General features: G+C 37.5%; 1 protein-coding gene across 1 annotated transcript in view; it reads left to right on the forward strand.

Annotated features, from left to right (window-relative positions):
• Positions 1 to 11,567, forward strand: part of FGFBP3 (fibroblast growth factor binding protein 3) — a 111,524-nt gene extending 99,957 nt beyond the window's left edge. The window contains exon 2 of the mRNA XM_032491327.1: positions 9,700 to 11,567. Within this exon, the coding sequence (XP_032347218.1) occupies positions 9,789 to 10,568 (780 nt within the window). The 5' untranslated portion in view covers positions 9,700 to 9,788 and the 3' untranslated portion in view covers positions 10,569 to 11,567. The remainder of the gene's footprint in view (positions 1 to 9,699) is intronic.
• Positions 11,568 to 11,811: the final 244 nt, after the last annotated feature.

Consider the following 11,811-nt stretch of genomic DNA (forward strand, 5'->3'; position numbering starts at 1 on the left):
CCACTGTAAGGGATTTGGATTTTAGTCTAGATGCAATGGAAAGTCATAGGAGGGTTTTAAGCATGTGAGTAAAATGATCTGAGATACATTTTTAAGAAATCTTGCTCTTTAATAGCCAAAAGGGAATCAGATATATAATTCGAAATGACACATAGAAAGGAGGAAAGGGTTGATGTTATAGCTTGGTAAGGCCTTGTACAATAATCAAATATACTGAAGTCAGACTGACTTGTTTTTAAATCTTTCCTCACTACATTTAGCTGCTATGTGTCTAGAGGAATTGCAGAACTTTTAACTGAACCTAAGCTTCAGTTCCTTCTTCTGGGAAATGGGAAATAGTACCTTATAGGGTTGTGATAAGATTAAATGAGGTAATGAATATAAAGTATTTAACCAAGTGACTGCAACAATAAGCACTCAAAAACATTAACTATGTTGAGTACTCTTTTTGTTAACTATGCAACCTTAAGCAAATGACTTAACTTCTATGTCTCACTGTCCTCAGCTGTGAAATGGTAATAATAATAGTACTGATACACAACCCTTATCTGAGACTCTGGCTACATGGTTTTCTAAATTTAGAATTCGTTAGATTTCGAAAAGGAATCCAGTGTACACACCTTGTATTATGTCACACCTCAGCAGCTTCTATGGCAGCACCCCATAATCAAATCCATTTATAGTTCTGCAGCAAAGTGTATGAATAGTCATACTAAGAGGACTAAATAAGAGCTGTAAATAGCTGCGTGGCAGCTTAGGTTAGGTTTTGCCACCAAATGAAGTTTTTTTAAAGTATCATTTTACAGGTCTTTTTCAATTCTAGAACTGTAAATAACAGATCATGAACCTGTACTTTTAAAGTTGTTGTAGGGATTAAATTTGATGTATGATACACTTAAAAAAAAATACAAAGTGCTACTTACATGTGGAATTTAAAAAATACAACAAACTAGTGAAAAAAAATCAAAAAAGAAGCAGACTCACAGATACAGAGAACAAACTAGTAGTTTCCAGTGGGTAGAGGGAAGGAAGGAGGGGCAATATAGAGGTAGGGGGATTTAGAGGTACAAACTATTATGTATAAAATAAGCTACAAGGATATATTGTACAACACAGGGAATACGGCAAATATTTTATAATAGCTATAAATGGAGTATGAGTTTTACAAATTGTGAATCACTATATTGTATACCTGTAACATATATTATACATCAACTATACTTCAATTATAAATATACATATAATAAATTTAAAATGAAAATATTAACTGACCAGAAAAAATACTAAGTGCTAAATAAATATTAGCTATTTTTTTAGTCACCAAAAAGGTAGCTTCAAAAATCAATGACGAAAGAACTGTTAAAGAATGTTGGACAATTGGCTCTCCATGTGGAGGGAAAAATCAAATCCCTACTTCATATCATATCCCCAAATAAATCTCAGATGGATTAAAGATTTAAAATTGAAAAATACAACTCTGAATCTATTAGGAGACTATATTGAAGAATATTTTGACCTTAGGATAGAAAAGGATTTCTTATTGCACAAGAAAAATTTACCATTGAGGAGATAAAAATAGATAAACTTGAACTCAGTAAACTGTACAACTTGTATGCTGCAAAAGGAAAACATCCAAGGGAAGGCAGAGGAAGAATGGCTTTCCTTGAGTCTTTTTAAGAGCAGGGAAGAACTTCCCCAGAAGCTGACAACAAACTTCACAAAGTATGCAGAATTGGGTCACACCCATAACTACACAAACCTTTCAATGGGGATGGAATTATCCTTAAATCATCAAGAAGATGAGAATGAAGTCAGCTTCCCCTGAGACACAAGTTCTACTGGGAGAGCGGAAAGGTGGCTCCTTCACCTCCAGGCATCATACATCTAGGAAGAAGGAGGAAAATGAAGAGGAGTAATGTTTGTCTCAAGAAAGCAAAAATATTCCCACTAATTCTTAGTAGACTTATATTTCATTGCCAGAACTGTGTCACATGGCTACTATAACTGCAGGGAATTCTAGGAAGATTGTGGAATGATACTTCCATTAACTTCATACTTCTCACATGATCAAAGAGATTTTGATATGAATATAAAAATATGGGTTGTCCAGTTATATTATTTAGACTGTTACATCAGTTGTTAGCTCTATAATGACGTTACCTCATGCTAAACACAAAAATAAATTTTAGATGGATGAACAAGTTAAATTTTTAAAATAAAAACAGTCTAAAATGCATATATATCACATTTTGCATATATATATAATCTCAAGTGAAATTTGATATGGATGAGAACTTTTGCGTTTCTGCAGTCAAGGGAGAGAAGAGCAATTGTGAAAGGATGCGGAAAAGGAGACCCAGCATAGCATCCCAGACATACCCAAGTCTAGGGTTGAGATAAACACATGGAGGAAAGCTTGTCCATGAAGGGTGAGGATCTTGAATTATTTTTTTTAAATCTACTTAGGCCTAAACACTTCTTGAAAAGTTTTTGGTATCCTCAGGGGTACAAACACACCAGTTTAAAGACCACCACTCTAGTTTCATAGATTATGCATCTATCAAAAGTCATCAAATTGTACATCTGAAATATGTGTAGTTTACCAAAATTATATCACAATAAAGGTGTTTAAAATAATTTTAAAAAAGAAAGAAAAAAGATAAAGACCACCACTCTAGGGAGCACTCTTGTACACGAGAAGATCTCTACCAGGGTGTTCACTGCAGCACTTTTAATCATCTGGAAAACCTAGAAATGACCTAAGTGTCCATCAGTAGAGTGATGGATAAATTAAGTGTAATATAGTCATATAATCAGAAACCAACAGCTGTAGTTAAAGTAAATTAACTAGATCTGCATATGCCAATATGGACAAAGCTCAAAGGTCAATATGAAGCAGAACAATATTTACAATGTCATATGATTTCTTTAAATTCTAAAAGCTATATTCACAAAGCAATACTATTTGTATTTTTAAATTATGAATTATTTCCAACATACAGAAAAATATAGAGAATAAACTCCACTTATGTGCTCCCCACCCAGTTTTAACAAATGTTAGTATTTTACCATATTTGCTTCAAATAAACTTGCACGAAATTAAAGGTGTAACTTTTACTTCTTTCTTAACCCCATTCTCCTCCCTGCCTTCCCAGAAATAACCGTTATTGTGAAGTTTCTGTGTATACTTCCTGCCCATGTTTTTTATCATTTCACTACATATATATGTAGCCATAAACAACAAAAAGTATAAAATCATTACAAGTGGATTGTAAGAATACACTGCAAACTTAGGATAAAATGCTGATGACTCCTTGGTGGGAGTGGGGTGGGGAGGAAAATGAGGTTTATGAGGGGTAATGGACATGGAAGAGTTACTTGGCATTTTTTTCCTAAAAAAGTGTAAAAACCGTCTCTTCAATAAGTGGTGCTGGGAAAACTGGACAACTACATGTAAAAGAATGAAATGAAAACATTCTGTAATACCATATACAAAAATAAACTCAAAATGGATTAAAGACCCAGATATAAGACCAGATACTATAAAACTCCTAGAGGAAACATAGGCAGAACACAGCGATATTTTTTTGGATCTGTTTCCTAAAGCAAAGGAAATACGAGCAAAAATAAACAAATGGGACCTAATTAAACTTAAAAGCTTTTGCATGGCCAAGGAAACCACTGACAAAACGAAAAGACAACCTACTGAATGTGAGAAAATATTTGCAGATGATGCGACCAAGAAGGGATTAATATCCAACATATATAACAGTTCATACAATTCAACATCAAAAAAACCCCCAAACAATCTGATTTAAAAATGGGCAGAATTAAACATTCTTCCAAAGCTAACAGACACGTGAAAAGATGTTCAGCATCGCTAATCATCAGAGAAATGCACATCAAAACCACAATGAGATATCACCTCACACCTGTTAGAATGGCTATCATCAAAAGGAACACAAATTACAAATTTGTTGGCCAGGATGTGGAGAAAAGGGAACCCTTATATACTGTTGGTGGGAATGTAAATTGGTGCAGCCACTGTGGAAAACCATATCAAGGTTTCTCAAAAAACTAAAAATAGAACTACCATATGACCCAGTAACTCTATTCTTGGGTGTCTATCTGAAAAAAACAAAAACACTAATTCAACAAGATACATGCACCCCAATATCCATAGCAGCATTATTTACAGTTGCCAAGACATGGAAGCAACATAAGTGTTCATCAACAGGTGAATAGATAAAGAAGATCTGGTATATATGCGTATTATATATATTATTTTTATTTATAATTATATATATATTTTTTACACACACACCAGAATACTACTCAGCCATAAAAAAGAACAAAAAATTTTGCCATTTGCAGCAACATGGATGCTCTTGGAGGTCATTATGCTAAGTGAAATAAGTCAGAGAAAGACAAATACTGTATGATGTTATTTATATGCAGAATCTAAAAATATATCAAACTAGTAAATATAACAAAAAAAAGCAGACTCACTGATACAGAGAACAAGCTAATGGTTACCAGCAGGTAGACGGAAGGGGGGAGAGACAAAATATAGGGGTAGGGGATTAAGAAGTACAAACAATTAGGTATAAAGTGAGCTACAAGGACATATTGTACAACATAGCCAATATTTTATAATAACTAAAAATGGAGTATAACCTTTATTTTTTTTTAGTATAACCTTTAAATTTGTGAATCACTATATTGTACACCTGTAACTTATATAATATTGTACAGCAGCTATTCTTCAACTCAGTCATAATGCAGGTAACTTAATTTTGAAATCAGCTGACTTTGTTATGTTTTTTATGTTGAATGTACCATTAAAATTTTTAAAAGAAAATTGAAATAAAATTGTGGAACACAAATATGGCAAGATATTAATATATGCTAATTTTAATGGTAGGAATGGTAGTTAACTTTAACGGTAATTTAAAAATAATTTTTGTTATTTTCTATTTTTTCCTCCATTTATTATGAAATTTTTCAAAAATACAGGAAATCTAGAGAAAATTATTCAGTGGACACTCATATACCTACACCTAGATTCTACAATGAATATTTTACTATATTTATTTTATCACATAATTCTACTACTCATTTCCCTTTATTCATGCCATCTATATTAATTTTTATATGTTTCAAAATAAGTTGCAAATATCAATACACTTCACCCCTAAACACTTCAGCATGGAGTTAATAATTAACTTGGGTTTAATAATTGTTTACAGGTTTGGGGGGGAGAGAGTTTGGTAAAATTTTCATACAGTGAAATACACATATCTTAAGTGTAATCCAAGTCTCTACCAAGATATATTGCCATAACCCCTAGAAAGTTTTTTTTTTTAGTATCCTCTCTTGGTTAATACAAGCCTCACTCATGCCCCAGAGGCAGCCCTGTTCTGATTTTTTTTTCCACCATTGGTTAATTTTGTTTGTTCTAGAACTTTATATAGATGCAGAACTTTATACAGATACAATATGGGCTCTTCTGTATATGACTTCATTTGCACACCATTATGGTTTTGAGATAAACCCACTTTGTTGTGTGTTGCAGAAGTTATTCCTTTTTATTGCTGAGTAGAAAGCAGACTGTATCACAACTTGTTTATCCACTTACTTGTTGATGGCTAACTCGATTGTTTCCACTTTGGGACTGTTATGACTAAAAGGCTACAGACGTTCTTGTACCTGTCATTTTGCTTTCATTTCCTTTATGTAAATACCTAGAAGTCAAATGGCTAGATCAGAGTATTTACTTTATAAGAAAATGTCCATTTTTTTAAAGTGATTGTACAATTTTATACTCCTATGGGCAATGTATGAGAGTTCAAGCAATCAGCTTTTTGCCTTGAGCACTGAATTAGGTACAAAAGAAATTGGAAAAGGTATCTTTGTCTAAAAATATTACAATATAATTTGGGAGATTAGGCTAATACACATGAAATGAAGAAAGGTTGAATGTTAAACTCTGCCAAGTTGATTTTACATGCAGGAAGAATTATGTAAGAAATTGAGAGGCAGGATGCCACCTTCCTTTACTCATCCACCATAGAAGTTTTTCGGGCCAAGTGCTGCAGAAACCTTTTCTAGGGGAAGATGGGAAAGAAGGGATGCTTAGACTCTGTTTCTTATGGTAAGATTTTTCCTTTGTAGGATTCACACAGGGCAGGACCAAGCAGGCAGTCACTGAAATCATCAAGAAATTTTACCCCATTCTAAACTATTAGATGTGAATCCAAACAGGTCTGTTGGATTACTGATGCAAAGAAGATTATTTTTAAAAATCAATATTAAGATATATATTTCATCTTTTCTTATGTATCTCATTTCATGATACTTTAAAAAGTATCTTCCTTTGGACTACATCAAAATTTAAAACTTTTGTGCATCAAGGGACACTATCAACAGGACACTATTTCACAGAGTGAAAATACAACCCACAGAATGGGAGGAAATATTTGCAAATAATATAACTGATAAGAAGTTAATATCTAGAATACATAAAGAACTCCTACAACTCAACAACCTGATTTTAAAGCACACAAAGGACTGGAATAGACATTTCTACAAAGAAGATATACACAAATGGCCAATAAGCACATGAAATGATGCTCAACATCACTAATCTTTAGAGAAACGCAAATCAAAACCACAGTGAGATACCATTTCACACCCGGTAGGGTGGCTATTATAAAACACACAGACACACACACACACACACACACACACGCAAGGGAACAAACAAAACAGTAAATAACAAGCATTGGCAAGGATTTGGAGAAACTGGAACCCTTGTGCTCTGTTGGTTGGAATGTAAAATGACGCAGTCACTACGGGAAACAGTATGAAAGTATGAAGTTCCTCAAAAAGTTAAAAATGGGTGTGCAGTGGGGGTATAGCTCAGTGGTACTGCATGTGCTTAGCATGCCCAGGGTCCTGGGCTCAATCCCCAGTACCTCCACTAAAAACAAAACAAAACAAAAAGTTAAATATAAAATTACCATATGATTCAGTAATTCCATTTCTGGGTATATATCCCAAAGAACTAAAAGCAGAAAATCAAACAGATATTTGTACACACATATTCCCAGCAGTATTATTCACAAAAGCCAAAAGGTGGAAGCAACCCAATTGCCCATCAACCAATGAATGCATAAAAAAAATGTGGAATATACATACAATGGAATACTATTCAGCCTTAAAAAGGAAAGGAAATTTGACACATTCTACAAAATAGATGAATCTTGAAGATGCGATGTTAAATGACATTAGCTAGTCACAAAGGGACAAATACTGTATGATTCTACTTATATGCGGTAAGTAAGACAGAAAGAAAAAGAAAAATATCATATAATATCACTTACATGTGGAATCTAAAAAAATGATACAAATCAACTTATTTACAAAAAAGAAACAGACTCGCAGACATAAAAAACAAATTTATGGTTACCAGTCGGGGAAGGGGGTGGGAAGGGATAAATTGGGAGTTTGAGATTTGCAGATACTAATTAATACATATAAAAGAGATAAACAAGTTTATACTGTACAGCACAGGGAACCATATTCAATATCTTGTAGTAACTTATGGTGAAAAAGAATATGAAAACAAATATATGTATGTTCACGTATAGCTGAACCATTTTTCTGTACACCAGAAATTGACACAACACTGTAAACTGACTATACTTCAATAAATATATATATATTAAAAAAAGAAGTTTCCCCTTTCTGACATGACACAGCACATCTGTGTGCCCTTAATTTTGTTCTTGGGGCAATGTTTATGACAGAAAGCATGGTCTCTAGAGTAACTTTCTTCATCATGACTTTTCAATAATAAATTTTTTCATTGTAATTAGTGAAGAATGTCACAAGATGTCACTCTTTAGCTGAAAAAGTACTCCAGTTGGGTTCTGTAGTTGATAATATTAAGTAATGCCAGAGCATCAGATAGAAGCCTGTAAATACTCTGTGCTTTGCTCATGTAAATATGGTTTTCTGGGAAAGAGAATGTTTCCATCTGTGAAATGTATTAATCAGCTACTTTGTTTATGAAATGTATGTTAATATTTCTTAACTTCATCAGTACTAGTTGTTTTTCAGTATAAACTGAATTGGTGTAATTAAGATATAACTAACTTTGAAAGTGACAGTAGTGAAATACAAAGCTTAAAGGTAAAAGATCATTGATCACTGACAGTCAGGTGCCTTGTGGCTTTACCACTAAATGATGTGTGACATTGAGTAAGTCCTTTAATCTCTTTGATTTCACCAAAGTGGTGGCAATGTCCTTTCATAGGTCAATATATGCTACTGTCTATTCACTATGTGCTAAAACATATTTAAATACATTTTAATTCTAAAATATTTTGGTTTTTGTAGTAGTAATCAAATTATAACTGTTAGAATACAATACCAATAGGAGCTCAGTAATAGAAAATACTGTCCACAGGAAGACATTAGGAAATGTAAAGAGATTTCTTGACATCCCAGAGAAGTATTGTAGGAAAGTACTTGTATAAAACAATTATAGTCAGAGGTATAAACTCTTGAAATAAAAAAGTCACATTTATTACTGAGAACATTTTCTAAAAGATAATGGGATATCCTGAAGTGTAAAAAATAGCTTTGCTTAAATATAAAATTTTCAAAATTCAAGAACACATTAATTTGAATTGGTAATAGTGCCCTGCACTATAATCAAAATAAATTTTTAAAAATTTCAAATTTTTGTAAGAAGTTTACAATGGATTTATAATACCTAAAAATAATCAAAAGACCAAATGCTCACCCCTGGGCAGTATAATGTATCAATAAACTAGGATATTTTTTATTATTAGTAACAGTTATTAGGATTAAGTTATAAGGATGAGAAAGTCTATCGGAAATGATGGGTGAAAATACAGAACTCAGAATGATATGGCGTATAAACAGTGCCTGGTTTAGAATATTGGCAGTTGCTTTGTTTCATTTCATTTTGTTTAACTCTTAAAACTTACATCTCTCTGTTTAACTTTTATTTTCAGATGATTAAATATATAAAAGGAAAGAAAAGAATGGTTTGTTAAAATTCCCGTGATTATTTTAAACACAGGAAGCATTGCCAAGTCTATCATACGTGTGTGTGTGTGTGTGTGTGTGTGTGAGTGATGGTGGTGGGAAATCTCCCAGTGAGAGAGAAGTCTGGGAGGGCCATAGTGGGGGAGGCCCCTTCGGTCCCATTGATAACACATTCATTCACTGGGAGCCGACTAAAACAGACTAATCCTTCCTGCAGTCATTTCCTCTACCTTAAGGCTCCACCACCTCTCCTAGAACTCGGTAAGTTCAAAGTGCAGTAAAGGTGCATTTTTCCAAAGAAAAACCTGAAATGATTGTGTAGATAATTTACTGGAGGGTAGAGAAGGGAGGGGTGGAGGTGCTAATTATCAGGCATCTCTTTGCTATCGTATTTGCACGTGGGAGAAAATCTCAATACCCAAATAGTTTCAAAAAGATTATTTAGACAGTAATTGGCTTTTTCCCAGGAAAACTTTTCAGAGGGGCCCCTCGCAGGCTGCTGCTGCCCACTGGAAACTAGCACCCAGAAAGTCAAGGGAGGGGGATTGGCAGGTGCATGTGCCTGGACCAAGGGCTGCGCCCGGCTCAGTCAGTAGCCGTCTTTGCCTCTGTCCCCAGGTTCAAGGGATGCTGCTCTCCTGGCCCTGCCACCACTGAAGCATCCAGGGGTCCCTGGGGAGCCGACCTGAGAGCAGACACCGAGAGCCATGAGTCCTCTAAGGCTGCGAGCGTCGATCTCGCTGCTGCCGCCGCTGCTGCTGCTGGGTGGCTGCCTCCTCGCGGCCGCCCGTAGGAACAAGGGGGCGGCTAGCAGCGCGGCCGAGTCGGCCCCGGGCCCCGCGGACGGCTCCTCGGGCCGCTTCATCAGCCCCGAGCGGCACGCGTGCAGCTGGCAGCTCCTGCCGGCCGCCCCAGGGCCCGCACTGGGCAGCGAGCTGGCGTTGCGCTGCCAAGGCCCGGACGGGGCGCGCCACCAGTGCGCCTACCGCGGGGAGCCCGGGCGCTGCACCGCCTACGCCGCCCGCCGCGCGCACTTCTGGAAGCAGGTGCTGGGGGTGCTGCGCAGGAAGCGGCGGCCCTGCCACGACCCCGCGCCGCTCAGGGCCCGCCTGTGCGCCGGCAGGAAAGGCCACGGCGCCGAGCTGCGCCTGCTGCCCCACGCGTCACCACCCACGGGCCCCACAGCGGCGGCGGGCTTCCCCCGGGATCCCAAGCTCCGGGCCCGGAGCCGGGGTCGGCCCCGGGAGCCCGCGCCCGGCCCGGCCGCAGGGGCCCCGCCTCCCCCGAGCTCACCGCCCAAAGAGAAGCCCTCTGAGAAGACCAAAGGGAGCAAGAGGAAGGCGGCCTCGGACCCGGACGCGGAGCCACCCCTGGGGACCAGATCCGATCCCGACGGGCTTGACGAGAACGCGAAGCTCACGGAGACCTACTGTGCTGAGAAGTGGCACTCCCTCTGCAATTTCTTTGTCAATTTCTGGAATGGCTGAGGCTGCGGGCCTGGGGCCGGGGGGCGGGTGTAGGAATTGGGAGACGAAGGAGGGGTCATGTGCGCAGCCGGGGAGGGGAAGCTGAAGGCATCCTAGGCCTCGAGATACCGAGTAGCCGGTGGGGATGATTCCAGGTTGTAGAATGGGGCTAGGATGGGGGTGGGGCTTGGGATGAGCGTGTCAAAGGCTTGGAGAGTCTTTGAGACACCGGAGAAGTTAAAAAAAAATTGAGTCTGGACCTTGATTAAGAGCAGAAGAAATAGTGGAAACAGAAGTAGGCGTACCTGAAATGTGCAAAAACTATAGACTGGGTGGAGAGATGCATACAGAGAGGCTGAAAAAACAAGGGTCAAAAGTGGCTAAAGTGATGTGAGGCTCCTGTGAAAAGCAGGATACAGTATACACTGTTTAACACACTTATATTAAAATGTAATCACCAGCAATGGATAACCTGAGCCAGGTTGAGTGTTCAGTGTCTTCTCACCTTATCAGCTGACAAGATTACCAACCTTTTTCCTCTTTCGAAAATTACTATTAACTTGGGTGCTGTTTGGTATTATAGGTATCTAGAGGGAGAGAAGCCATTCGGAGGTCAAAACTGGGTCCAGTGAAAAGACTTTCAGGATGACTGCTTTTGAATTCTTTTAGAAGTACTGCTTTTAAATGGAGTAATGCCTCATGTTCTGAAACTTTCCCATTAACCTTCTAAATTCAGAAGTGAATTATAGAAGTTGAGTACTCCAGTAGGTTTTAAAAAACAATTCTGTTTATACTTGATCATATTTTAAAAAACAGGAAAAAATGTAGGTATATACCTCAGAGTCATCTGGACCGTTATGGAAGTCATATCTCTGTTTCATGTAATTAACTGTTAACATACTTCATTTTAAATAAGATGTAATGATAGACATTGCACGTGTTAGGTGCTCAATAAAAACTGTATGGCTTGATTTAAAGAACTGGCAGGACAATGGAAATTCTGGCTGCATTTGATCTAGTTCTGAGTATACCTGGAGTAAGTTCTTAAACACATCTTGAATGTGCGGGGAAAGACAAGAAGTAAGAAGTCTGCATGAGGGAAAAGTCACAAACTGGCAAACCCTGGGCCCTACCATTACTATGTCTGGCCTCTGTGTGTTTGTCTTTCATTTCCCCTCTCTCTCTCCCTCACTCCCCACTGGGACTGTTGCCAGCATTTAAAAATTAGACAATTTCTTATAAAAAGCCAGATTTCTGAATTCTC

Source organism: Camelus ferus, chromosome 11, assembly GCF_009834535.1.
Source record: "Camelus ferus isolate YT-003-E chromosome 11, BCGSAC_Cfer_1.0, whole genome shotgun sequence".
NCBI lineage: Eukaryota > Metazoa > Chordata > Mammalia > Artiodactyla > Camelidae > Camelus > Camelus ferus.